The 27579-nt window shown below is 54.9% G+C and overlaps 2 protein-coding genes across 8 annotated transcripts in view; one reads left to right on the plus strand and one right to left on the minus strand.

Moving 5' to 3' along the window:
* ITIH4 (inter-alpha-trypsin inhibitor heavy chain 4) overlaps positions 1 to 20923 on the plus strand; it is a 29698-nt gene extending 8775 nt beyond the window's left edge. Inside the window, exons 11-27 of one of the 4 annotated variants that reach the window (XR_008706363.1) lie at positions 98 to 283; positions 1919 to 2058; positions 2270 to 2424; positions 2700 to 2726; positions 3003 to 3053; positions 3490 to 3606; positions 4498 to 4539; positions 4736 to 4762; positions 4848 to 4964; positions 5755 to 5929; positions 7478 to 7632; positions 7767 to 7863; positions 12940 to 13213; positions 14761 to 14864; positions 15678 to 15789; positions 16506 to 17327; positions 19753 to 20923. Coding sequence is in view for 2 of the 4 variants with exons in the window: in XM_055558614.1 (XP_055414589.1) it covers positions 98 to 283; positions 1919 to 2058; positions 2270 to 2424; positions 2700 to 2726; positions 3003 to 3053; positions 3490 to 3606; positions 4462 to 4539; positions 4736 to 4762; positions 4848 to 4964; positions 5755 to 5929; positions 7478 to 7632; positions 7767 to 7863; positions 8250 to 8319 (1395 nt within the window). In the remaining 2 variants the exon portion in view is untranslated. Of the gene's footprint in view, positions 1 to 97; positions 284 to 1918; positions 2059 to 2269; positions 2425 to 2699; positions 2727 to 3002; positions 3054 to 3489; positions 3607 to 4461; positions 4540 to 4735; positions 4763 to 4847; positions 4965 to 5754; positions 5930 to 7477; positions 7633 to 7766; positions 7864 to 8249; positions 11392 to 12939; positions 13214 to 14760; positions 14865 to 15677; positions 15790 to 16505; positions 17328 to 19752 lie in introns of those variants that run through there. The other 3 variants (XR_008706364.1, XM_055558614.1, XM_055558613.1) reach the window with 3 other exon arrangements.
* ITIH3 (inter-alpha-trypsin inhibitor heavy chain 3) lies at positions 12023 to 25864 on the minus strand. Of its 4 annotated transcripts, none has more exons than XM_055558615.1 (22): positions 25772 to 25864; positions 25098 to 25118; positions 23957 to 24123; positions 23763 to 23867; positions 23337 to 23499; positions 22685 to 22798; positions 21523 to 21648; positions 21103 to 21219; positions 20736 to 20904; positions 20025 to 20150; positions 19583 to 19764; positions 17691 to 17876; positions 17395 to 17534; positions 16571 to 16725; positions 15937 to 15954; positions 14861 to 14884; positions 14593 to 14628; positions 14323 to 14436; positions 13630 to 13834; positions 12772 to 12944; positions 12468 to 12579; positions 12023 to 12152 (listed from the first exon to the last, which is right to left on the minus strand). In XM_055558615.1, the coding sequence occupies exons 1-22, from the start codon at positions 25862 to 25864 to the stop codon at positions 12023 to 12025; spliced, it is 2676 nt and encodes an 891-aa protein (XP_055414590.1). The 4 variants fall into 4 exon arrangements, with proteins under 4 accessions (XP_055414590.1, XP_055414592.1, XP_055414591.1 ...); XM_055558617.1 differs by lacking the exon at positions 15937 to 15954 and adding an exon at positions 16405 to 16415 and having other exon boundaries at positions 14861 to 14882; XM_055558616.1 differs by lacking the exons at positions 14861 to 14884; positions 15937 to 15954.
* Positions 25865 to 27579: the final 1715 nt, after the last annotated feature.

Below are 27579 nucleotides of genomic sequence, written 5' to 3' on the forward strand. Positions count from 1 at the left end.
TGCCCACACACCCTGACTGGGCTCTGTGAGCAAGGGATGGCACAGCCAGGTGGGCAGACCCCAGCCCGGCCCTCATGAAACCCTCCCTGCCCTGCAGGACTTCTACCAGGAGGTGGCCAACCCACTGATGACGTCAGTGGCCTTTGAGTACCCGAGCAATGCTGTGGAGTCGGTCACGCAGAACACCTTCCGGGTGTTCTTCAAGGGCTCCGAGTTGGTAGTGGCTGGGAAGCTCCGGGAGCAGAGCCCTGAAGTGCTCTCAGCCAAAATCCGGGGGCAGCTGGTAAGTGTGGCTGGCCATTCTGGAGGGGAAGGGCAGCTGGGGCGGGCAGTCAGAGGGGCTGGCCTCAAACCCCAGCCCTGCCAGGCTCCAGCCCATTGACCTTGAGCAAGTTACAGAGTGCCCTCTGCCATCTGTGGGTGACGCAGCCCCACTGTGTTGGCTCCCATGGAGATTATAGAGATGATGTAATTTTCTGAGGGCGCCTGCGCAGCGCTGGCACGTGGTAGGCACGTAACGGTCAACCAGTACAGCTGCTGCTGTTGCTCCTGAGGGCACCAGCTGCTTGACATCCCCTCCTGTCCTCACCCAAGCAGTCAGGCAGGGAGGGCTGCTCCCATTTCACAGATTAGCAGTCTGACCTCCAGGCAGAGCAGCCAGTTTGCCGCAGGTCCCGCTACTGCCAGGTCAAGAGCCCAGCCCACCAGGTGGTGTCCTGTCCCTGCACAGCCTTCCCTGCCTCTCATTCCACAAAGAGAATCACAGCACCTCTCCAGGCCCTGGGGGTACTGCCCTCATGAGAGAGACAGCATGGGTAAATTGTCGCACAAGCAAGGAGCTGCGGGCTGGATAAATTTGGGGAGTCAGGGAAGGAGCGTTGGAAGCCCCAGCTTGGCCTGGAGATCAGGGAGGGCTTCTGAGGGAGACTCAGCTGATACTGAGGGGTAAGTGGGAGGTGGCAGAGGTCAGATGTTGGAAGGCCAGAGGAATATTTCATGATTTTGTGGCAGGCAGACAACATGTGTGGGGAGAAGAGCAGGTGGGCAAGGCAAGTGGGCATGGGGGTGCCCAGGGCCTTGTCTCAGAAGTAGCCAAGTGTCAAGATAGGCAGAGCACATCCTATGGCGAGCCTGCTCAGCTTCACACCCAGCTCTGGCACCTCGCAGAGTTGAGACCTGGAGCATGGCACTAAACCTCCCTGTGCCTCAGTTTCCTGCTTTGTAGCCATGAAAATAAGTCAACCTTACCCACCTCATAAGGCTGTGTTGGAGATTAAGGTTTTGCCCTGTGTAAACACTCCCTGTGTGTCAGCTGCTCATATTGTCCTGGAGTCCAGGAGTTCTTAAAGTGCAGAACCCAAGGTGACTTAGTGTAGTTCACAAACAAACATGTCTTTCTTTTAGTAGTTATGTAGTTAACGTGTTGTGAAAAATAGCTCAAACACCAGACCTAAGGTTTCACAGGTCTTGTTGCTTGGGGCAAGAGTGTTAGTCTATTTAAAATTCATCCAAGGGACTTCCCTGGCGGTCTAGTGGTTAGGACTCCATGCTGTCACTACCAAGGGCCTGGATTCAATCCCTGGTCGAGGAACTAAGATCTCACATGCCACGTGGCACAGCCAAAAACAGAAAAAAATAGCTGTATGTGTGGAGAGGGCAAAAAATTCAGGCAGCTCCTGGTTCTGCACCCATTGTTTTGCACCTGGGATAGTCTTCTCCATGTTTTCTCCACCTCCTTATCATCTTTGGAGGCTCCAGGACTGAGCCTCTCACACCCCTAAGCATCCTCCGTACCCTCTGCTCTACTTGCAACCAACGCCACCCCAACCAGGTTTCTCATGGCGGGCTGGGCAGCACCAGTCCAGGTGCTGGCATCACGCCCTCACTGCTCCTGCCCTCCCTGGGCCCCTCTTTCCAGCACAGGGACAACATCACCTTTATGATGGTGTCCCATGTGGCCGAGCAGGAGGAGATGTTCCGGAGCCCCAAGTACATCTTCCACAGCTTCATGGAGAGACTCTGGGCATACCTGACCATCCAGCAACTGCTTGAGCAAATGTGGGTGAAGGCATCCTCCAGGGCCCACTGGGGTGGCCACCCACGGCCTCAGCACCTCCCCAGGCTCTTCACTGGCAGGGCTGGCACAGCTGGCACAGGCATCTCCTGGGCAGGGAGACTTGAGGTGGTGGTAACCCCAGAAGGGTCTAGGAGGGAGGGAGACTCTGGGCACCTGGGGGCTTGCCAAGCCACTGGCCTCCTCTACCTGCAGGGTCTCTGCGTTAGATGCTGAGAAGCAGGCTCTTGAGGCCCGTGCACTGAACTTGTCACTCAGCTACAGCTTTGTCACCCCCCTCACGTCCATGGTGATCACCAAACCTGAAGGTCAAGAACAGTCTCAGGTTGCTGAGAAGCCTGTGGAGGATGGTGGGTGTGGCAGCAGAGTTCTGACCCAGCATTCTCCCCAGCCCCTCCCCAACATCCCAACCAAGACTCCCAGAAAACTCATCCCTGTTTCATTGATGAGGAAACTGAGGCTGGGCCTCCTGACCCCCTCCCGCCCCCCACCCCCCGCCGCCGCATGTTTACTGTACCCTGTATAGCGCTGGGGTTGGGAAACAAAGTTAAATAGAAATACTTCAGATGTATCCAAACCACCCTGACGGTGTGTCTCTCTTTCTCCCTCTTTTTGTCTTATTCAGAAAGCAGAGACAGGAGAGTCCACTTAGGTAAGAGCCTAATGCCCTCTAAGGCTGGCCTTGGTGACTCTTGGTTGACACAGGGCCTATGGTTTGGCGACCATATGGCGACTAGCCAGCACCTCTCCCACCCAGCCCTCCTCAGGAGGGGTGTCGTCTGCCCAAGCACGCTGGTGCACTCAGTTACCTGTTCATTCAGATATTGGCTGTCACTCAGGCCCTGTCCTGGGCACTAGAGACACAGAGACACTGGGGGTCCCAGAAACATGCATTCAAGAAGCAAACTCAAGTTTCTCTGATTTCCAGGGCCCATGATATTTGGTCATTCTGTGGGGGACAGAGCATCCAGGAAACCAGGTAGCAAAAGAGGAGAGGGTAGAGGAAGGGGATACTGACAGAACATTTACCCTGGCTACAGGCTGGTCTCTGCCCTGGCTGTGGATAGGGGGAGTGACTTACTAGACTTGCCTAGCCAGTAGCAGGGCTGGGACTCAAATCCAGTTGTGTCTGATTAGGAGGCAGCAGTGCAGACCCTGTCTTTGTCTTTTCTAAAAGAAGAGGCTGGAGAGGAAAAGATAGTTTGAGGGGCACTACCAGAGCGGGGAAGGAGGGCCAATATTCCAGCAGGGAGGAGTTCGAGAAGGGCCCTTCGTTCCAACCCAGAGTGATAGGGGAGGGGAGGGGACCCACCTGCCCCCTCCATGTCCCTCTTCTGGGGTTAGTCCCAGCGCCTAGGCTGTGGGGACCCATGACTCTGCTTGAGAAAACAATGCTTGTGTGAACTTTGCCAAAGGCGGAGGTTTTAAAGTGTTAAACGGCACTCCATTATTCGGACCACCTGGACCTCCTGTTCCTTCTTCTCCATTCCACCGTATGTCCTCGAGATTGGTGCTACCAGAGCTGACGTTACGTAAGCCACTTTCTGAACTTCTGAGGGCCAAGTTTCCTCAAGATGAACCTGCCCATAGTGTTGGATGAGATAAATCACCAAGCCCAGGGCTAAGCAGAGACCAGGGAGGTTTGCTGTAAGGTATGACATTAACTGGGCTTCCCAGGTAGCTCAGCTGGTAAAAAATCTGCCTGCAATGCAGGAGACCCTAGTTTGATTCCTGGGTCGGGAAGATCCCCTGGAGAAGGGATAGACTACTCACTCCAGTAATCTTGGGTTTCCCTAGTGGCCCAGATGGCAAAGAATCCACCTGCAATGCGGGAGACCTGGGTTTAATCCCTGAGTTGGGAAGATCCCCTTGAGGAGGGCATGGCACCCCACTCCAGTATTCTTGCCTGGAGAATCCCCATGGACAGAGGAGCCTGGCGGGCTACAGTCCAGAGGGTCACAAAGAGTCGGATGCCACTAAGTGACTAAGCACAGCACAGCACATGACATTAAATAGCATGTCCTTTATTTTTACTGAATTGAATTCGTTACATTCTGGAGGCTGGCTCACTAGAGAGGGAACATTCTAGAAAAGGAAGGTTTCCTCCATTCCCAAAGCCAAGAGTAGTCCCTTGAGCTGTTTTCTGATCTCCAAACCTAGACTCAGACACAGCTGCAGGGCCAGGCTGGACCCCATCTCCTCAGTTTTTTCCCTGACAGCATGCTCTTCTGGTTGGAAAAATCTCTTTGCAAAGGTAGTTCTAGACTGGGTGTGTGTTTGTGGCAGGGTTCGTGGAGTTGGAGCTTGGTGGGTGGCAGGTAGCAGTGATGGCTGGAGGGCTTGCCGTTTGCTTCGAATCCTGACTGCCTTCTCCCTTTCTGTTCCTGCACTCACGCCTGCTTCTGCACCGTCACCTACCTCAGGTCCTGGTGGAGCATCTCACGACACGGATTTCAGAATCAAAGGTGCCCCCAGGCTGCAGTAGAGTCTGGCCCTATGGCAGAGAGACCTGGAAGGGGAGGGCCCGGGGAGCTGTATGAACCCATAACATAGGTTTCTTGATGGAGAGGGAACCCTGAATATCCATTGGCTTTTCCATTCCTCAACCCTGCCCCTCCCCAGGAAAAGGCTGCCTAAACGGAGACTTTTTTTTTATTTCAGAAACAACCCCGACAGCCCTACCTTTCGGTAAGTGCCACCCCGTCTCAGCCTCCCTCCCCATCCTTGCCCCTAGCCAGCTTTACCTACCCCCAGAACACACCTGCTGTCCCAGCTCCCGTCCAGGCTCCTTCTGTCATCCTGCCACTGCCTGGGCAGAGCGTGGACCGGCTCTGTGTGGACCTCCGGCACCCTCAGGAACTAGTGAACCTGCTATCGGACCCTGACCAAGGTGAGAGGCACATACCCCGTTATCCACCCAGAGAAATCTGGTCACAGCGCACCCCCCAGCTTCCTACCTCAGAAACTGGGACACCTACCCACAGACTCCCAGGCAGGCGGCGTCCCAGGCAGGCGCTGCCCGAGCTCCAACACTTGCGCTCATACGTCTGCCCCACGACCTCTCACTGGGCACCATTTATGTGGGCCTGAATGACCTACACCCCAAGGTGAGCAGAGGTGGGCTTGCCCCTAGATACTGCCGTACTTCAGGGTGAGGAGACACCTGGGCACAGCCTGTAGTCAGCGCCCAAAATGTAGTGGAGATGAGCCCAGGAGAGGAGACGAGCTGTCCGAGGGCCAGGACGTAGGGCTGCATGGGGTTGTATGGGGGTGATGGGGCCTTGGCGGAGAAGTGGGGGTCCGTGAGGCCGAGAAAGGGGTAGGCAGAAGCACAGAGCCCTGAGGGAGGCCGGTGGAGCTGGAAAAGGTGTGGAGGAGGGAGGTACACTGGCCAGACCTGCCCTCAAGTCCCCAGAAGGTGGAGCTGATCTGGTCATCTGAAGGTGGCCATCACTGAAGACCGGGGGCCCCTCCAAAGCCAGGGGTACCCAAGGGATGAGTGTAAAGATGGTGGGAAGCAGGCCTACAGCATGAGGGGAGGCGGGGAAGGGGACCAGCAGGTGAGTGGGTGAAGAGCAGCTCTGGGGGTTGTAGCCGGGGAGGGGCGGGGGAAACCTCCTGTTCAGGCCAACGCCCAGCTGGAGCCACAGCTTTGACCTCTCTGCTCCTGGCCCTCTCAGGGGTTGAGGTGACTGGCCACTTTGAGACAGCGAAGGCCCGCTTCTCGTGGATTGAGGTGACCTTTGAGAACCCCCAGGTGCAGGTCCATGCGTCCCCTGAGCATGTGGTTATGACTCGAAACCGAAGAAACTCTGCATACAAGTGGAAGGAAACGCTGTACTCGGTGATGCCCGGGTGAGCATTAGGCGGTGGCCACTTTCCACTTTTATGGGCTGGGCACGAGTGCTCTGCAGTGAGCCGCACCCACAGGAGGGGCAGCGATGTGAGAGTCCTTCACGTCCCCCTCCAGCTCTGGAGGGTGCCAGGGGTTGACCTGGGGACCTGGCTGTGCTCACACCTAACCCGGGTCACTGTCGGGTGCAGGGGACAGCATGGTTTGGAGCTGCTCTGCTGCTAGCCCTGAGTGACCATAGGCAGGGTGTTCTACACCCCCTCATCCCTAACTAGGGCTAATCATCTGAGCCCTCGGCCAGAGGGCTGAGGCTCCGGTCTCATGAGAGCATGTGGTCAGAGAGCACTTTGCCCATAGATGGTGCAGTGCCCACTGGGCACACAGGAAGCTGCGCTCTCTACATGATAAGGTAACCATGATGATGAGAGTCTGGATGGCACTGTCCACCAGGGGAGGTTAGGAATGTCACTCTTAGCCTTGGAGCTCTGACAAGGAGACAAGTCCCTCTGACATCAATACCAGGCAGCTAGAGGGCAGCAGAGGTGGATTGCAACTTCTTCTTGTGGGGCTACCTCTCTGTGGAGCCCAGCAGAGCTGTGTCCAGCTCTGGGAGTCATGAGCTGGGGGGAGAGAGTCCAAGGACCCAGGCCCTCTTCAAGCAGTGTCCTCTGGACTCCCCGCCCATGCTGAGTACAGAGAGCCTTGTCCACTCCCTGTCAGTCAGCCCCTCCAGAGAAACTGGTTCCCACTTGGTAAGTGAGTACAGACCTTGGGAATCTGAGGGGCTCCCCTTTAAAAGCTCCCAGTTTCATAAAAGGTCTTAAAGTCTCCTGTTATCTGGTAGATACAGAAAGATCAATAGCATTTCTGTGCCTTGGACAAACATACTAGAAGATGGAATAAAGGATTCCTATCAGTCGTGGCGCTTGAACATTCACATACTTTCATGAGCTCAGAAGATCCACATAAAAAAAAAATAGACCATAGCTTTTACATTGAACTGTGTTAACAAGACAGTGTAAGTTTAGGGAGATTCCATTGAAAATAACCTCAGAGTCACAGCACGGGTTTATTCAACATGTAACGTTCCTGCGAAAATGAAAACAGTAATAACTCCAGAGATTATTCTAAGTAAAAAAGGAAGTCATTCCAGAGGGACTTGTCCTTCTAGATCTTAAAACACACAATTAAACACTAATCATCAGAAGAAAGTGGCACTGGCCATATGAACAAAAGGGACAGAGGAAATGTATTCATGAACCCCTAAGTCACATAAAACTACTTTGGGAGAAATCAAATCTAAGAAAGCCAGAGGGAGAGGAACCATTAATTTATGTTATACATAATGCCAGGATAACCAGGTGTCAGTGAGTTAGCCCTGGTCCCAGGTTCCCAGGTGACTGAGGAAACCGAAGCCCACAAGACTGAGGGCCCTTGCCTGGAAGGCCACGCTAGGAGATCCTGAGGACAGAAGGGCAGCCCCCGCCCGTGGCCACCCCAGGTCCCTGTTGGGCCTCTCCACGATGCTCAGGACACGGCTTTGCCCACAGCCTCAAGGTGACCATGGACAAGAAGGGGCTCCTGTTGCTCAGCAGACCAGACCGAGTGACCATTGGCCTGCTGTTCTGGGACGGCCCTGGAAAGGGGCTCCGGCTTCTCCTGCAGGACACTGACCGCTTCTCCAGCCATGTCAATGGGACCCTTGGTACGTGGCCCAGGCTTGGGAAACCCTCAGAAGCCACCTCTGCCTGTGAACAGGAAGTGCCCTCTCCTCAAGAGGGCGTGTTCCCCAGCCTCCCTCTGTCTTTTTTCTTCTCTGACCCACCCTTTGTATCTCAGGTCAGTTTTACCAGGACGTGCTCTGGGGGCCCCTGGACACGGCAGATGACAGCAAGCGAACACTGAAGGTCCAGGGACGTGACTACTCTGCCACCAGGTGACTCAGTACAACTCTCCACTGAGCCCAGCCACGGATTGCGGCTGGGAGCTAGGCTCTGGGACCCCCACTCCTCTGTCCCTCCCCAGGAACCAGACAGTCAGGTGTCAGGTCAGACAAGTCTGACCCAGCTGTCAGTTACCCCACAAAGGATGGTCAACTCAGACCCACAGAAACACATTAGCCCAGAGGTCACTGGGAAACTCTCCCTGAATTCCTGGACCCTAGGGACCACACATCACTGGGTCCCCTTGGGTGACCTGTGCTGGAGGGAAGTCTCAGAGGCCCCGAGACCCTTCACCCTTCACATTCCTATCCCCAGCTGTCTCCCTTTCTTCCTACCACACCTGACACATGCTGACCATCTGTCTGTCTGTCCATCCAAGAAAGCTCAAGCTGGATTACCAAGAGAGCCCCCCAGGCAAAGAGATTTCCTGCTGGTCTGTGGAGCTATAGTTCTGGAAGGAGCTACACCCACCACCCCCTGCCGCCGCCCTGTGTGCAGATGACTGCCACCCAGTGACCACAGGGCCACTCGGTCCTGGAACATTGTAGGGAGAGGTATTTGCACTCAATAAAATAAAGAGAGGTGATGTGAGCCCAGGGAGTGGGCATCTCTGGTTTCATCTGGCCAAATCCCCAAGCATCAAGGTCATGTCCTAGACACGTAGTGTCGTGTACCATTAGAATCATCCACCGTCAGCCACTCAAAGGCCTGTGGCCAGTAAGGCCCACAAATAGCGTTCAGTCCTATCCCTTCACTTTACAGGTAGGGAAACTATGATTTAGAGTGATTGGAACCGTTAAAATGTTGCTCTTGCTGGGGCCCTGGAGCCAGAGAACACTCTGGGGAACAGGTTTCATTCTGCTTTTTGGTGACACAGGGTCTATGAAAAGAATAAAAGGGTGACCTGGGTAGAAGTTCGTTACAGGCCAACTCCCAACATTCTCAGCCACCTGTGGGGCCCTTTTGCAATAGAATTTGCAAGATACAATTTGGTGTTCACACCTGTGCTCGGAAACAAGCCTGTCTTCTCACTGCCTTGGCAAAGAAGGTGGCAGTGGAAGACCAGGGAGACAGAGATGAGGCCCTAGTCCCAGAAGGGATGCAAGGTCTGTTCCCAGGAGCCTGGGTCACTGAGGGGCTTCTGTCCAGGCCTAGGGTTAGACACCCCAAACATCCCACCGAATTCCTGCACAGGCAAAGCATACTTTCAAAATATTTGTAATTATTTCACCTACTTCTTCCAAAATGACACAAGTATTTGGCTTACAAATAAAAGGTACATAAAGAGAATAAAACAGAATATATATATGAGAATGAACAGGAGAGAAGAGCCAAGAGGAGGAGAGTTGAATCAGAGACACTGATTCAGGAGGGGAAGCTGCAGCAGTGGGAAGCTTTGCTTCGAGCTTTCTGGAAGCCAGGGCGAAGCAGAGAATGAGTTCATTTTAACTTGCTAAGAGGGAGCAAACCAGATATGGAAAACATTCTTTTCCCAGCTCGAGTTATACAGGGTATTTTCTGAATGAGTCTTTATAGGAGGGTAGAGGACAGGCTGGTGGGAGGAAGGGGTTTCCAGCAGCAGGTTTTCCAACACTCAGGGACACTTTCCTGCGTTGCTGCCTCCCCATCAAGCCTGGTGGCCGGCAGGGGCCTCGGACTGAGTCACTTTGTGAGGATCACTTTCAGAGGCTCTGAGATGAGCTCGGCGAGATCAGGGAATAGCATCAGAGGCTCCATCAGACTCGCTGTGGGCTTGCTCTGACGTACCAGGACAAAACACTGGCCCCTGGGCTGGGCTGTGAATTGGTGCCCCTACAGAGGGGTCCTAGGTGACTTTCTGGCCCAGCCAGCACCTGACAGCCATGCGTTGTGAACCATTGGAAGTAGGTCCATGCCCGTCTTTGTTTTGTTCACCACGTGCTTTCCAGCACCCCTTGGGCCGAGCCCCAGCAGAGTGCTGCAGGTACCCTGGGCACCTAACAGAGCTGCCACCCAGATAACAGGCGGGTGCCACAAGGAGCCCAGAGGGAGACGACTTGCCCAACCTGAGGAATAGCAGGGAAGGCTTCCTGGGCATGGCGTGGGTGGGACTGGCTTGGGATTGAGTTTTGAAGAACTAAAAGAAGTTCACCCAGTGGAAAAGGAGAGCAAGGACGCTAGGCCTAGAGCCAGGACACTGCACTGAGTTCAGCAAGGTGAAGGGAAGCCGTGTTGTGGGGTGAGGTGGAAGGGGATGCTGGCAAGATGCAGAACAGGCCCAGGCCAGTGCCAGCTGCACACACCTCGCCATGGAGTTCTGCTGCTATCCTGAAAGCTCGGGGAGCTATCAAAGGCTGTAGGCAGGGACAGACCCAGCCAGAATGACGTGGGACTGGGGAGAAAACAGAGTCTGCCTAGTCCTGGCCTCTGTCGAGAGACCCCCTAATTATGTGTTGGAAGAGGGGGCAGAATTCGGGCTGGGGAAGTCTTCCTGCCTTTCTTCCAACCCCCTGGACTTGGTCATCAGTGGGAGCAGCAGGACAAATAGAGGTGTCTCAGGAGGACCAGAAACCACCATGCTGATGCCTCTTTACATGCTCCATCTGGCAGGACCCTTCTTCCCATTTCACAAATGTGAATACTGACCTCAAGATAACTGGTTTAAAGCTGCATGGCTTCTCAGCCAATTTGGGACTGAATGAGTGGTAGGGTCTGCCCACTTCAGGGTGTCCCATTCCAGGCTGAGCCCTTTCTGCCAGCCCAGCCCAGGCCTCTGCTACATGCAGTCTGGAGCTGTGTCTCATGTCACCCTCTCACCAGAGCAGTGACAATGCCTGGGGAGCTCTTCTGGGGATGGATGTTTCACCCTGGGTTGGGCCCTGGGCCAGCTGTGTTCCAGCTCAGACAGAAGGGCCCCTGGTGTGGGAGGCAGCCGAACTTCCTGGTCACCCACAGCCAGACCCCACCCCAGCCAGCCCCACTGGCATTAGAGACCCTTCCCAACCTGGCTGCAACCTCCTCCAGTCTTAATGCTTCCCCTGCACCACTTCCTTCAGCGGGGTACCCTCCACCCTGCATGCCCTCCACCCCTCAGGCAGTGAGAACAGCAGGAGCTGAGGGTCTGGGGAAGGAGGGATTATGTTGCAGAACTGAAAGCAGTCTGTGTGTCTGGAATCCAGACTGAAAGGAAACCCCTGGTGTGCGGGGCTGATGAAACTGGAGGGACAGCAGGGAGGACTTTTGTCTTTGTCTCAAGAATCCTAGGTGGGAGATGTCATTTATAGGGTTTCAGGCAGCAAGTGATAACCAGTCCTGCTCTGTAAAAGAGCTCTCTCTGGGAGCAGGAAGGCCAGGCAGGGAAAGGTGCTGTTGCTCAGGTGGGAGAGGCTTGTCCAGGCTGACAGCCTGCAGAGCTGCTTCTCTAGGAACCTCTGTCTGACCCCCACCCCACCCAGGACTTACAGGGTACAGCAGCAGGTGGTCACCATAAGGAGTGATTGGAGGATCCCAGGAATCCCCAGTGAAGCTGAAGACAAACTGGAGCACCCATGCAAACAGGAACTGAGTTACTAAGCTGTGTGCCCCCAGATCCTAGCCCAAAATGTTGGGTTTAGCTGCTGAATGGATGGGTTGTGGAGGGGTGGGCAGGTGGATGAACCATTGGATGGATGGTGAGATGATCAGAGAGTGGAGAGATGGATGGCGCAATTAGGGGCAGGCTGAATCCGCCTTGGAGCATCTCTGCTCCTGTATCATAGAACAAGCTTCAGCCCTGATAAGAGCTCCTGAGCCAGGGACCCTTGACTTTTCCTCCATCCTTCCTAAATCCTGAAAGGCAGTCAGTCCTTCCCAACTTCTTAGAGGCCCTTTGTTGTGGAATCGATTCTTTATTTTTTTCCTTCCCCCACTGTCCTGTGTTTGACTCCTGTAGTAACCCCCCAACCAGCTGCATTGATGGAGAGGCCCAGGAAGTTGCCTTCCTAGCAGCCAACCCTTCCTTCGAGCTGCCTATCCCCTGGAGCAGGGGCTGATGGAAGCAGACAGAGGCTGGGGGCAGTGCAGTTCCTCCTTGGCCTTTACTGTCACAGCCTTGTATCACACCCCATTCTGTGCCTCTGTTCCAGACGCCAGGCAGGCTGGGCTGGCCATCTCAGCAGGAGTTGGCGTGTCAACTCAGAACAGGTTGGGGACAATGTAGTCTCTGTGGATGCCGTCAATCAGCCCTTGCCCATTGTTGTGGACGAACCAGCAGGCAACATTCCTGCCGACGCTGATGTCCTTCCTATAGTCCTTCTGGGAGCCCCTGAAAGAAAGGAGAGAGAGGCTGTGATGTGCAGGGTAGTCAAGATGGCCACGTTCATGGACCTAAACTTGAAAGGGGGTGTGAACTTGCCAATTCTACGAGTCCAGACTCAGGTCAAGAGTGAGGTCATGTAGTTACTCCTTCTAGGGGGCCAGATTTGGCTTTTTCCTGATTAGAGGGAGCCAAAAGCCCAGAGGGAAACAAGGGAATCCCATGGAAGACAAGAGCCAGCCAGGCTGATGTGCGTAGGTGGAGAGAGCTCTTCCCTCCTATCTCATACCCAGCAGTCTGAGGACATCAGCAGGGTCCCCTCACCTGGTGACTGTCAGCTGATGGTTCTTCACCACCATTGTGGCATCTGGCTTTGTGGGGTCAGAGCCTGGGTGGACGTCAGACACTTGAAAGTCAAAGGGGTGGAAGAATTGTCCTAGGAATAAAAACATTCACACTGTCAACCCTACTTCTGCCATACGTGACAAGGCCACTGGCCTTCCAGGATTGATGCAAAGGCTGGGTGGGGTGTTGAGTGCTGGGTCCAGGGTGACTAAGATGGCCCTTTCACGTGGCTTTTTCCCTCCACCATGTGGCCTGAACGACCTGAAGCTTGAAGATTTCATACCCAGCAACCCATGTGTCTGTGCTGACATCCCACGACTGTTCACCACATAGAAGCCGAGGAAGTCATGATGGGCAGGCTCTTTCTTCCACACCTGATGCAAGACAACCACAAAAGTAACCCCGTCTCCAAAGGAGACCACCATGTTCTTCTTCCTGTTGATCATCACAGATAGCCTAGAAGAGAAGAAAAGGTCAGCAGTGGGGCCCAGTGGCCATGATACCAGGCGTCTGAATCAAGGGCAGAGCAGGAAACGTGACATCTGAGAGCACACAGACTCCAGAAACTGTCAGGGGTGTTGGAGAGAAGATGCTTATGGACAATGACTTCGCCCTGCACTGAGTGGGTTCCTGCTACTCCATAAGCAGACAAGGGGCTGTCCTGGGGGTCTGGAGACCTGGGATCAAGCCCCAGCTAGGCCACTGGGCTTCCTGTGTGACGTTGGGTAGGTTCTGCCCCTCTCTGAACCTCCATGGGACTAACACTGTAGCCCTGCCCACCCAGCTTGGGGGTGACCTGAAGGTGCAGGAGAGGCAGAGGAGTTTGAGAACAAGTGAGCTCAGCCAGAGCTGATGCACACAGGAATCTTTGTCATCATCAGCCTGCCAGGTCCACTTAATGCTTTTGTCCACACAGCCCTTCCCTCAAGTTGTCCTGTGAATTGTCCAGCCACCTGTCTGCCTGCCTTTGGTGGGGAGCCCCGGGGTTGGGCTGGGGGCCTCCATGTTCACCTTTCCCAGAGTGGGGGCTGAGGCCACTGGTCTCTCCTGTTAACCCCGTGGATCTTCTGGGATTTGTTCAAATTCCCCCTAAGACCCCCGCACTCCATCACCCCTCAGAGACCCAGCAGCAGGGCTTTACCCGTCCTGTGTGACCATGACCGTGTCTAGCCAGCTGAACGTGCTCAGTGAGTCCCCATTCCACAGGGTGATATTCTCTGGTGTCACCTCAATCCGGAAGTCCATCTGAGCACTGGCAATGCCCAGTTTGCCAAAGTAAGTCCTTCTGGTCTGGGAGTCTGAGCTGCCTGTCTTCTCACCAATGATCTGCCCGTTAACTGTGAGGCCTGCCAGATGGGCGGGGCAATGAGAGACCAGCAAGACCTAAGTCCAGACTGGTCTTTTAGGGTCACAGCTTCCCCTTCAGCCAGACCTCCTGAGGGATAACCCAGTGGGGGACCCAGGTCTCTCAATTGAGAGACCAGGATTTGAGAGCCAGTCCTATCTGTTCCTAGACATATTGGGATCACACTGGTGGCTGAAGGCTCACCTTGTGGAACTGCCCCTTGTCGGGGCCAGGGAGTGTTGTCCAGAGAAACACTATTCCTCATGCCCAGGGTGAGTCCTGCCCATAGGCCCAGGCAGCCCTTAACTCTAACCGTCTCCCCATTACCCCTGGCCCTGTGGCTGTGGATGGAATATGAAATCCCTACAGGATGGAATCTACCTTTAAAGATGGGTGCATTTGGGGCAGAGTGAGCCTGGCCCATGTGTCCACTCTGGGGGCTCCAGGCCGTCTCAGGAAGGGCCCCTGGCCCCAGTCCATGGCCCCCACCTGTGACAGGGTCCTGAATGAGGCGCAGCACTGTGCCTGGGTCTTCATCAATATTGAAGCAGATGGCATCGTCCTTCTCTGGAATTTGGATGATGAAATGGGGGTCCCCATCCACTGAGAACACATAGAGAAGAGGCTGGCTCTCGGGATCTTTCACTGTTCCAGGGACCTCCCCTTGCCTCCTAGGCCCTGTGGGATGGACTCCTAGACAGGCAGGAGGTGCTCAGCCCTAGGCCCAGAGCCTCGACCTGGGGAAGCTGGGAAACTCACCGTAGTAGTAGGGTGTTTGGGGAGCCTGGTAGCTGGCTGTGGACGAAAGACAGAGGGCTGAGTGAAACAAACAGGCCAGGGGAGGCACCAAGACCCCCACCCAGAGTTTGGTTCATGCCCCTCACCTTCAGGCTCCCTAATGCTCTTAACCTCCCCCCATCTCCTCAGGACCCCCCAGCCATCTGCCTGTTCCAGAGAGCTGATTCAGGAAAGACTCCCGAGGGGAACGACGCAGGGCCGCGCTCTGTGGCAGCTGGCACATACTCACTCAGGTAAGCCATGGACGGGATCTCTGAAAAAAGAAGCCAAAGGGCAAGTGTGAGCAAGGTCTAGGGGGTTCCCTCCCCTGAACCCCAGGCCTTCTGCCTGTCTTGGGGCTGCTGTCCCCAGTGGGGCCCCAATGCTGACAGAGGTGGGAATGTGACCCCCTAAGTTTAGGCTTCAGAAATGGGGTGCCCCCAAGGAATCCCTTTCTAGGGCTGGTGGTAGTAGGGGCCTAATGTTAATGCAGGGGGTCGGCACTTCCAAGTGGCTAAAATGCAAACCATTAGGTTATCAGTGTCTCTGTCACTAGCAATTCTGTCTGCCACCCTGAACTACAGTCCCGAGGCTGGAATAGAATGAGGCTCACAGGTGACTGTTGTCCTCAGTAGCAAAACATGCACCAACATGCACCTACACACACACTCACACACACGTGTACCAGTGACTACATCTCACAGGGCTGTTCAGAGGGCAGAGCCATGACCCAGTCGAAATATACTGCTTGGTTAGAACAGCCTGTGTGGATAGAGACAAGGCAGGCCGGTAGGGGCTGGGGACGTCCTGCCTGATGGTGTGGGGATGAGGTTCCAGTTCCATAATGAGACAAGCACAGAGTGCTGTGAACTCCAGAGCCGGTGCCAAAACTAGGCTGCCTGGGCCAAAGTCCTGGCTGGGTCCCCTGCTGTACGAGTCCTTGAGCAAAGGAACTTAACTTCTCCGTGCCTCAGTTTCCTCTCTGTAAAATGGGAACCGTAAGAGGCCTCCTTCAAAGCTTTGCTGTGGGGTTACTGAGTAACTAACTGAGTTACTCATTTTTGCAGGTCACAGAATACTTTCATCCCAATTGTCTCTCCTTGGGCAGGGGAAGCCCCCCTTCGTCAGCTGATGAGAACCCTGAGGCTCAGAGTAAACAGAGCCCTGCCCTGGCCCCTGGTGAGTTGGCAGTAGAGCTGGGAGATGAGCTCCGGTGTCCTGATGGCCCCTTCCTGGGTGGTGGGTTCCCTGGGTGATTGGAAAGGCCTCCTTGGTCCTCTCTTGACCTTCTCCTGGGAAACTCACCAGCCGCTGGCTGAAGCTCACCTTCTGCATCCAGAGGCCCTGCAAGGGAGGAAGAGGAGACCATGGGGTTGGAGGCCACAGAACCCCAGTGTCAGGGCCCTTGTGACTGAGTCACTGCCTGGCCGGCCAGCCATGGGCCATGTGTGCCCCCACAGGAACCAGGAGCTCCTGGAGGCAGAGGCCTGGCCCAGACTGGCTCTTTACCTCCCATATCTCCCAATGCCAATTGCAGGGACCCTCAGGACACTGCATTTGTGGCATCTGGTTGACCAGGCCTGGTCCCAGCCTCCAGCTCTCATGGCCTCTTACTCTCACAATCCCCAGGTGCTGGCTCCAGGCTGAACTTTTAGGTCGGAAGTGCTTCGTCTTATCTAACAACACTTCCATGCTGCAACCTCAGTCCTTTTCCTAGAAATGATCCTGGACACCCTGCCCCCTTTAGAGACTTCAAGGCTCTTCCTATTCATGCCTACACTCCACTAGTCACACTAATGGCTTCGCTCCCTCTATAACACCCTCCCCGGTCCTTGGCCAGTTTTCCTCTGATGCCTCCTAGACCTGCCTTTCTCAGCAGGCCCACTTCTTTTCAGGGCACCCAGGGTCAGGGGCCTGGAAGGAGGCATCCAAGTTGTGGCCTCCCACCGTCTGTGCCTACCTTCTCCGGGCTTGTTGGCAACGGCCGTGTGGTTCTCGTTGTCCTCAGGCTTGGTCACCACCATGGAGGTCAGTGGAGTCACGAAGTGGTACTTGAGGGACAGCTCCAAGGCCTGGGCCGTGAGATTCTCCTTCTCCTCACCCTGGGCGTTCTTGCTGTGGGGACGGGCAGGGTGGGAGGGTCAGCCCAAGACCCCCTCCACCTCTCCCAGTGGGTGTCCCCTAGGATGGAGCCCACTAGCAGTCAGAGAAAATGGTTTCATTAGCTCCCTGGGATAGATGGACCTGCCCTGATTCCTCTCTGGGCCTGTTTCTCCAGGTGAAAGCCACAAGGGGCTCAACATGGCCACAGACAGTCGGTCATCATGGTGTTCACATGCTGAGTGCCAGCATCTTTCCCAGCCAATCCAGCCCAACAGAAGGCTGACACGGCCCCCTCGCATGGCCAAGCTCTGCCCCCTGGGGCTGAGGGCTGGGGTCTCAGCCTTCGGTTATGTTTCTCCTCAGCATCTCTGCAGACCCGTGCTGGGTGTGGGGGACAGGATGTCAAGGCTCATCCCTGCCCTCAAGATGCTCCCAGGCTCCTGCCTGAGGCCCCCATCACAGACCCTCTCTGCTCCAGGAAAAACAGGCCATGGGGGCCTGGTCAAGAGGAGGATTGGGCAGCTGCAGTGGGCATGGAGGTGCACGTCCCAAGGTGAAAGTTTCCTCCTCTTGGGCTCTCCTGGAGCATAGCCAGCATGGGGGCTGGTGCACAGGTAGGTGCTGGGGCAAGGCTGGGGGTCAGGGCAGGGCCTCGCTGTGTGAGGGGTGGGCTAGGGTCACCGTTTGTCCAGCAGCTGCTCGATGGTGAGGTAGGCCCAGAGCCGCTCAATGTAGTCCCCAAAAATGTAGTCCCGCTCCTGCAGGGCCTTCTCCATCTCCTTCATGTCCACCTCCTTGGTGAAGGTCATGTCGTTGATGGCCTGGGATGGGGGTGGGAGGAGGAGAGAGGCTAGTGGCCTGGAGCCAGGTGGGCCTGGTTCAGAGGCTGCTTCTGCTGAGCCATCAGCCAGGAGGCTGGAGCCCCATCAGTAGGTCCCCCACCCCCAGCGCACAAGAAGGCCCCCGGCTCAGCTTACCCCGTGGCCTTTCACAGCTGCCTTAAAGCTGTTCATGTCCTCATCCGCCAGGCGCCCGGCTACCACAATCTCAGAGCCATCATAGAAGTGCTGGTAACTGTTCTGAGTGAGGTCCAGGATGGCATTCTGAGGGTACTCTACCTCCACGCCTGTCAGCAGTGGGTTGGCCACCTCCTCATAGAAGCCCTAGAGTTCAGATGGGGGCCCTGATCATCTCAGGCCACCAGCGCAGGCAGGGAGGGGACAGGGTGGGCAGGTTCCCACTGGTGCCTCTGCAGGTGGTTGGATCTCTCAAGCTGGGCCAGTCCAGCTCCTGATCTCCACTTCCACCTGGCCCTGACTGTGTCCTTCAGTTTGGGGAACCTCCTCCTCAATGCCCCCCCCCATCCCAATTAGAGACTGGGAAGAATAGAAAAGGAAAGGACAGAGTTCTTGACACATAGGATTCAAGAAATGCTTGTTTGTTGAAATGAAAGTAAAAAGGAGAAGAGGAAGGGTGGAGGCTGACTAGAGAAGCTGACGTGGAGTGAGAGCGTGGAGACCAGGAGACTCAGGAGGAAGGCCTGGGGCTCCACTGCAGAGGTGGAGAGGCACTGCCTGTGCTGGGGAGGAGAGGGACTACCAGATTTAGCAAATGAAAATGCAGGGCATGACTTACATTTGAATAACAGGTAAGTGACAGGTTACTTTTTAGTATAAGTACGGCTGTCATAGGGACACATTTTGTAACCCCAAAATACCCAGGTGAAAATCCTTACTCCCATACTTCAGGACATGACCTTAAATTTGGAGAAAAGCTCTTTACAGAGATCAAGTTAAAATGAGTTGTTTAGGATGGACTCCAATCCAATATGACTGGTGTCCTTGAAAGAGGGAAATTTGGACCCAGAGGCAGACATGCCCACAGAGAAAATGATATGAAGATATATAAGGAGAAAATGGCCATCGACAGGCCAAGAAGAGAGGTCTAGAGTAGAGCCTTCCCTCCCAGCTCTTACAAGGAACCAACCCTGCCAGCATCTTGATCTTGGACATCCAGCCTCTAGACATATGAGACAATAAATGTCTGCTGTGGAAGCCACCCAGGTAGGGCTTCCCTGATGGCTCAGATGGTAAAGAATCCACCTGAAATACAGGAGATCCAAGTTCGATCCCTGGGTCAGGAAGATACCCTGGAGAAGGGATGGCAGCCCACTCCAGTATTCTTGCCTGGAGAATTCCATGGACAGAGAAGCCTGACAGGCTACAGCCCATGGGGTCACAAACAGTCGGACACGACTGAGCAACCACCACTAACAATGGCCTATGGAAGCCGCCCGGGTATGGTAATTTATTAAGGCAGCACTAGCAAACTAAATGTGGGGCTTCTTAGGTGGCGCTAGTGGTAAAGAACCCTCCTGCCAATGCAGGAGACATAAGAGACAGGGGTTCGATCCCTGGGTCAGAAGATCCCCTGGAGTAGGGTGTGGCAACCCCCTCCAGTATTCCTTCCTGGAGACTCCCATGGACAGAGGAGCCTGGTGGGCTAGAGTCCATAGCGTCACACAGAGTCAGACATGACTGGAGCAACTTAACACAGCACAGCAAACTAAGTACAGTGTCCTATTCAGTGTTTGGAGCATGCTTGCTAAAAAATTATTCGTTGTTTATGAGAAGTTCCTATTTAACTGGAGGTCTTAGATCTGATATGGCAGTCCTACGGAGGAAGTAGGTCTGTTCTATGCAGCCTGTGGACAAAATCAGAACCTGTACTGATGGGTAAGAGGTGACCAGAGATAGATTTCAACCCGAGAGGAAGTTCTTTCTAAGAACTTAAATCGTCACACAGTGGAACAGCTTCTTGAGGATGTAGTGAGCTCCCCATTCCCAGAGGGATGTGAGGCAAGGCACACCTGCAACTGCAAGTTGGCATCAGAATCCTCATAAATGCGCCGGGCAAGCCCATGGTTCTCCAGGGCCATATTTTCCAGGAAGTTATAATTCAGATTGTTGCCAAAGCCCAGGTTATACAAGGGGAACTTGCCGCCAATGGCATTCCGCACATTCTCTTGGATTTTCTCAGGTCTGCTTTCACCTGCGGGAGAAGGAGGTATTTACGCTGCAGCCATAGCCCCAGCGACTGTCTGGACCAGCTCTGTCTGCAGAGATCTGATCCCTGCCTGTGCAGAGCTGGCAGAGTCATGGCCACAAGCCTCAATGAGCAGACATTGGGGCGAGCAGAGCCCTTCAGGGGCTCACAGATCACAGGGGACCCTGGGGAGAGCTGCCCAAGGTCGTGCAGCACGCTGGCTATAGCGCCAGGAGCGGCAGCCAGAGCCACACACGCGGCCTCACCCACATTGGCGTCCCCGTCGGTCAGCATGATGATAATGGAGGTGCTCCTCTCTGGGACTGCATGCTCCTCCCGGGCCTTGTTCAGCATACTGATGCCCCTCAGCAGTGCGTCATTGATGTTGGTCACTGGCACACAGACAGAGGCACCGTGAGAGGGGATCCTCAGGGTGCCAGGGGGAGGCAGTCGAGACAACAGTCCCTGCTCATGTGCCCAAAGACCCTGCCTGCCTGTGCGTGGTGGTACTCAGTAAATATTGACTGGATGACTCAGTGAGTGATGAATGGATGACTTAGTCTTTCAAATGAGTAAGAGGACCAGCCTCTCAGGGCTGCTGCAAGGATAGATGCACATGGTGACTGTAAGAACACATTGTGATTGGAGAACAGTTAAATGGACTGCCAGCCCCTCTCACAGGGAGGAGTGGGGGGTGGTGTAGATGTCACTTGTCATCTTTCATAGGAAACTGCCAGGGATAAGAGTTCTCTGTGTCATTACCTTGTGGAGATCACAGGTTGGAAAGAAATGGGTTTCCCTAGACCACAGAGAAGACACCACAATGTCAAGCCTGAGGACTCTCCATCCCACCTCTATCCACAGCTTGGATCTGCAGGGCCCAGACCAGCAGAGTCTCTGCTGCCAAGGCAGAAGGGAAACAGGCTGCTCAGGCAGAGAGGAACGGCAGGATGTAGCTCCCTCCCCTCTGTTCTTACATCCTCGATCTTGAATATCCATCACAAATTTCCTGGCTTCCTGGATGTTCTCAGGAGTGACTGGAACTAAACTGTCTTTCCAAGTGGTCACGTCTCCACTGAACAGGATGAAATTCAAGTAGTCATCCTGTTTGACATCCTCCAGAATTTTGAGGAGGGCATCCTTTGTCTGGGAAGGAGAAAGACAAGCAGACAAGAAGATGTGTTCCCGGCCCGGGACCCTGCCATCTGCAGGAAAAGAGGCTTTGTGCCTTTTAAAAATCCCGCCCTCCTTCCTTCTCTTTCACTGGAATATTAGCTTCATCCACTTTAAAAATATCTCCCTGTGTCTCCAATCCATCACCCACTCTTGCACCAAGGAGAGTACCTGCTCCATTTTCCGACCCTGCATGGAGCCGCTGACGTCAATCACGAAGACCACGCTCTTGGGCACCACCGGAAGGCCTTGAGGTGCAAAGAAGTGCACAAAGTAGCCATTGACAATCTGGAAAGGGGAGAGAGATACTGGAGACCAGTGGCCTTTCAGCAACCCCACATTGGCTACCCTTGAAAATAGAACCCAGACTTTTAGCAGCCCCAAATAAAGATGTCCTTTCTCCGCCTCCAGGGGGCACCACATAAAGGCTCTGGTCCGCCTGTGGTCCCCATGCCTTGCAGGAACTTCATGCTTGGGCTGAAGATCAAGGTTGTTTTACTAGATGAAGCTGCAGTCCCTCCACACATCAGCCCTCACCAGAGCAAAGTAGGGGATGGATCAGCCTGGCAGAGCCAGTTGGCAGGTACCTACTTGCACATTGGCGGGAGACTCTCTGTTCACATCATAGGTGATGATGAAATCTCCTTTGAGGAGGGAGTCTGTGCAGGTTGGGCAGGAACGCTGTTGGTCCAAGCTGGGTTTGAAGGACACATGGCCCTGAGGGAGGGTGATGGAGGGCCTCTCTCAGCTTGGGCAGGGACTGCCCTTTGCAGACCTCAGCCTGGGGCTGCCCTGGGCACTCAGCAAAGTGCCTGAGTCCTGCCGCCCTCTGGGGTGCTCTGGCCTTCCTGAGCACCTCTCTCCGCCTCAGAGATCAGGAGCCCCTTGGAGGCTAGAGGCCTTATCTGAGCCAGGCTTTCACTCTCTTGGTTCACTGGGCCTCACAAGTCCCTTAGCTCTGCCTGCACCTAGAAGCCACTTAGGGAGGAGAATTCTGCACTATGAAAAGGAACTTCACATTGGGTGACACTGTGTGCTTTTTGTCAGGAGGAGCAAGGAAGGAGCAGAGTAGAGAGTGAGGAGGGGACCCTGGGCGGGGACACCGCCTGCAGAGGTCATCAGCCCTCTTGCGAGTGTGCTCCTCGAGCCTTGCCCTGGGAGTCCTGACTGAGGTTTGCTGTCCATGTAAACATGTATTCATCCACTACCCACGATCAGCAAGACCCCTGGAATTGCTGGGGACCTTGGGGTCCAGAGCCAACCATGAGCACCAAGAATGAATTTCCCTTTCTTTCTCCACTCATGTGGAGTCAGATCTGAAAAACTCCCTCAGGTCTCTGTCTCCTTCTCTGTAAAACAGGGACCAGCAGCCTGCCCTACCTTCCCGAAGTGAAACGGGATCAGGCTTCATAAATGGTTTCCCTGTCCCCTCCCCAGTGCAGTTGAGACCCCAGTTCTTCTGGCAGGTCATCACCAGCAAGCAGCCCCCTACCTCCAGCATCCTGACTCCTGACCCAGATGGCCTAGGAGAAAGGGGATGTTACAGACTTCTCCCCTTCCCTGACCCCCGCCTCGTACCTACACACACACACACACACACACACACACACACACTCTCTCTTTCTCTCTCTCTCTCTCTCTCTCTCTGTCTCTCCCTTGCATCTGTCAAACCCCCAGGTTCAAACTCACCTTGCTAGACTCAGTATTCCTGCCCCTGCTCCCTCCCCCCAGGCCCCAGAGGCATCTATACCACCTTTTTCCCTGAGAAGGACTTGGTGAGGGTGCTGCCCAAGAGGTCATTGGTGATGAACGAGGCTTCAGCATCCAGGGTGCTGATGCCCTGTGGCTCGAAGATGTCTACCGTGATCTGAAATGGCCAAGTGTCAGGAGATGTCACTTAGTGACAGTGCTGAGCCCCGCCTCCAGGACAACAAGGGCGAGGAGATGGGTCAGTGTGGTGCAGGGACCAGCCACTAGGACAACTCTGTGACGCCCAAGCCTGCTGCCTCCCAGCAAGGAGATGACCACATGGGTTTGCAGCTGGGTACTCTGACCCTAAAGCTCTTCCACTCCCTGCCATATGGTGCCCCAGAGTCTACCACTAAAAGCATTTCCTTTAGCTTTGCACTCTGATGTAGGTAAAAATGCCCAAGTAACCAGTTACCAGCATTACAGAAACACTTGGTGATGTTGCCCTCAAGGGCCCAGCACCCAACCTGGATAGTCCAGGTGCAGTCTGGCCTCCTCCCTTTGGCCCAAGTGCTGTGGGCAGCACCACTGTAATTCCCCCACGCCTCCTTGGCCAGTTGCTGGGGCCTGGGCTCCTATACTCCTCCTGTGGGCTCTGCCCAGGGCTCTTTCTGGCACCCCATCCCCTCAGGGGCTACAAGCGAGTGGCCAGTTACCTCAAAGTGCTTGACCAGTTGCTTGGGCTGGACCTTGAGGTACATCTCGTACTTGCCCTTATGCCTCTTGAGCAGCTCCTCGTAGTTGAGCTCAAAAGTGACCTTGCTGCCTGCAGCCACATTGACTGAGACCGTGAATTTCTCCAGCTTCCGCCCAGAGGCCCTGAATGGGGATGAAAAACAATGACTGCCCCAGAAAGAGCACAGCCCCCTGCTTCCTGGGCCTCTGGTTTCCAGTCCCTTCCCCCTGGGGGAGCCCCCTACCCACACTGAGCCTTGGTTGCCTCAACTTCAAAGTAAGACAACATTGTAAGAATTACAGCACATTTTGCCATGTAATAATAATAGCTGCTGTTCTCTTGTTAGTGTCTCTGAGGGCCCTCACAGCCCTGACATTCTCCCCAAGGCCTGGGGGTCCACACTTACTTGACCAGGCCAGCTGTCTTGCCCTGGGACACGGCCTTCTCATATTGCTTCTTGGCAACTTCCTTCTCCTTGACCTTCCCCGGGTAGCTAACACCATCAATGGTCCTGCAGAGATAGAGAGTTGGGGAAGGAGGGGCTCAGGCTGAGCCAGACTCCCCTCCCTGCCCAGAGCCAGAAGCTGTGGTGACACCCACAAGGTGAAGTTGGTGATGAAGGCTGTCTTGGGCAGCTCCACATCGAAGGACACCTCCTTGGCCGTGTTTGCGTGGTTGACAGCCCTGGTGGTGACGACATTGTGAGCGAAGCGGGAGGTCACCTTGCAGTTGACCTTGGTGCTGTAGACTTCGATGCCATCGACTGCCTGCGGGAGAGGGACAGTGTATCAGCGGATGGTGACCCGCCAGCCTGAGGCCCCTGGAAACCAGGACCTCCTCCTGGCTGCTCCCCTTTAAGCTCCTCTTTGTGGGCTCCAAAGCTCCTGCCTGGTAAGCGGCCCCTCCAGTCTCCCAGTCACACACGTCAGAAGCCTGGGCAGTATCTTTGGTCACTACCTTTGACTGGCCACCACTGTTGTGATGGCCACTCTGCCTCCTTAGCTCTATAATCTGGTTTACATGCAGCTGTAGCCAGTGAGATGGTGTAAAAACTCAAATTTGACCTGTCCTTCTCCTGTTTAAAGTCCTTCTATTCTCCCTACCACCCCCAGGACAGCCTTCCCCATGGCTCTGGGGGCCACTGGGCAGGTCCTGCCTCCTCTGCTCAGTCCATGTCCCTACCATGCTGGCTCCTAGCTCTTCCCGCTCATCTTCCAGAGCTCAGCTTAGAAAGAGCATGTCCACACACACTCCAGTCTGCTCCCTGTGTCCTTTGGTAGCTGCCTGGTTCTGTCTCCCGAACAGGCCCTTATTTCCTGCACCAAGGGCGATGCATGGGGAGGGCCTTCGCGCCCGCCAACAGCCTCTTTCCAACGGGATGATGGGCCAAGGGATGTTCTAGGGAGACATCTGGATTGAACATGAATATAAAGATGCTTCGTGAAGGCATCACAGGGTCATTCACTGTGTGTCTCTTGCCCCATGCATGGGGTCTGATAAATACTCGGTAAGCGTTTGTGGGAAGAAGGACCCGTGGAGGGGTGGTCCTCCATTGCATCAGCGAGTCCGAGGGGCATGGTTCCCTGGAGCTCTCTCCCAGGGCTCAGGAGGCAGCAGGGGTCTGCCAGGGCAGGGGGCCATGAGGGGGTTTGCCAGCTGGAGGGACCTTCCCCTGTTGCCCACTTCTTCTGCTGTTGGGCAACCAGCTCTGCCCTGCACCATCTCTTGTGAAAGTTCTCACCCCTTCCGGGAGGCTCCGTTTCTGGAAAAAAACAAAGACAAACACAGGGGTTGGGCCAAGGCCAAGGCTACCATGGCCTGGGTAGAGGCTCTGGGCTGAGGCCAGGGTTCAGCAGTGACCACCTCCCCCAGCACACACACACACCTTGAGGTGCCTCTGGACAGAGGACCCACCGAGAGCCACATGTCAGAGTAGAAAGGGCTCTGAGTAGATGGAGAAATTGAGGTCCGGGGGGAGGTCTAGGGGAGTGTGTCAGGGAGGACCGAAGTCAGTGCTCTCCCCCTGCACCATATATACCCCGACTCATTCTGCCCCTCCCTAGGCCCCAGGCCTCCTCCAGACCCCACCACCACTGTACCGCATGCAGCTCAGCTTGGCCATTCCTAGAGGCCTCTCCCCTTGTCTATATATGAACCTCAGAGCCTCTCAGTGAGGTGAGCTGATCGTGGTGCATCACCCACCTGACAAGTCAGCAAACAGAGGCCCTAGAGATTTAAGCTCCCCCGGGGAAGCTGTCTCATCAGATTTGACAGCAGGTCTGGGGCCCAGGTCCCCCTACACCCTGCCCTGTTCCTTGCAGCTCACTGCCCAGCCTCTGCCTCCTCCTCATTCTACAGAGGACTGTCCAGTGTGGCCTCCCTGCCTGCCTATTGGTGAATAAGGGGCAGACTTACCCCAAGCAGCAGGGATGGGTTTCTAGGGAAGCCAGAGACTGCCAAGCCGGAGAGCAGGGCCAAGATGAGGTAGGGCCACTGAGCCAACGCCATTGCTGAGCATGCTGGCCTGGCCCCGGGCTCCTTATATGAGCAAGCCTGATGTTTTCCCAAGTGGGGTCATTGACCTGCATCGGGGGCAGGAGGAGCAGGGAGTGGGAGGGGCAGGAGGCGGGAGGTTTCCCTGGGGAAGCTGGGCATGGGTGGAGTGATGGGCCTGGATCTACCTGTACCAAGGTAATGTGGTGGGTATCATCCACAGTGTTAGGGCTTCACACCCAGTGGCCGCGGGACACGGAGCCCCATGGGGAAACCAGAAGTATTGCGTTGACAAACGGGCCCAGAGACCCTCTGGGAGGGGGCGATGATAATGGAATATGGACTCACATTTAAAACAAAGGCATCTCAGCATTGTCACCACATCATGGGCACAGCCTCTGGTCTGGCCTCCTGGATCACAGTTATCTCACCTCCCTTCTCCAGGGCCCAACTTACCACCCTGAGACTCGGATCTCCATGGCTGACTCCTTCCTCATTAACCTCTATGATTCCTGTGCCCCTTGGGAAAGACAATCCCCAAGTCCTGTGATCCAGCTCCAAGTTGCTTTCTGAAGGTAACTTTTCCCACCTTCCACTTCTCTGTACCTCACATCTCTTCTCTCTGCCAGCCCATGTCCCTCCAAATGTCGTCTTCCTTTTTTTGTCCCCTAGCTGAGCACAGACAGCCCTGCTCCAGGCTCCAAGCTCCCAAAGGGCCTACATTCTACTGTTAATGTTTGGTTGAGGTTCGCATGTTTGGATCTGATCACTGTCTCTAGACTCCGAGCACCTGGAGGACCAGGCCATGTGTCGTGTTCCTCCCTGTGTTCTCAGTCTGACCAGGAACTCAGCTGCCCTTGGCCCTTTGGAGGATCATTCTCCCAGAAGTCCCCAGTGAGGCTGGAGTTGTGGTCCAGGACCATGGCAGCCTCAGAGGCAGGGTCTTAGTGCCTCCCAGTGGGGGCTGGGTCCTTCTGGGCCATCCCAGAGCCCTGCCAGCCCCTAGACCTTCCAGAGTGGCCATTATGTGCTGGCCATACTTTTCTGAACAAAATGACCCAGTGACCCTCCCACTTGGCCACCATTGAGCGGAGATAATGAGAATGCCTAGTCACAGGATAGCTCATGTATGGATCAGACTATGGTCTTGACTGAAAGCCAAGACTTCATTTGACTGTGGTATGTACAGAGAGAGTTGACTCCTGGGAGCAGAGAAATGGAGTGAGGAAACAGAAGCTAGGAGGCAGCAGAAGCCACAAGGAAAGAGGGGACTAGTGACTGGAAGTGGCAGCAGCCACAGAAACAAAGACAGAGAGTTGCCACCTTAGCAAAATGATGGTAGATCAACAAAGGGAACTGCTGATGCCCGGCTGGGGGTCCCTGCTCTCCTCCGGTGTCTTGAATTCTTATAGTGACCCCTACTACCACCAGGCACCCAGCTCTGGGCTGACACCTGGGAGCAGAAAGAAGAAGGGCCCTTCCACATGGTTCATGCAATCACCTTCAGTGTCTGGTCACTGACCACTAGGCCCTGGGGCTGTTGCAGAACTGTTGTCCTGCCAGCATTGCCCAGCAGCCCCTCCTCATGCCCAACCCCAGCCCCTTTCCTCCAGGCTACCACCTCATCCCTCACTACTTAGAGCTTTGTGGGAGGAACAACTCATAATAGGAAATTCTGAGGTTGCTCAAGAGGCCCCTGAGGGACATCTAGGGACTTGAGGGAGCCAGAG

The sequence above is a fragment of the Bubalus kerabau genome, chromosome 20 (assembly GCF_029407905.1).
Source record: "Bubalus kerabau isolate K-KA32 ecotype Philippines breed swamp buffalo chromosome 20, PCC_UOA_SB_1v2, whole genome shotgun sequence".
Lineage (NCBI taxonomy): Eukaryota > Metazoa > Chordata > Mammalia > Artiodactyla > Bovidae > Bubalus > Bubalus kerabau.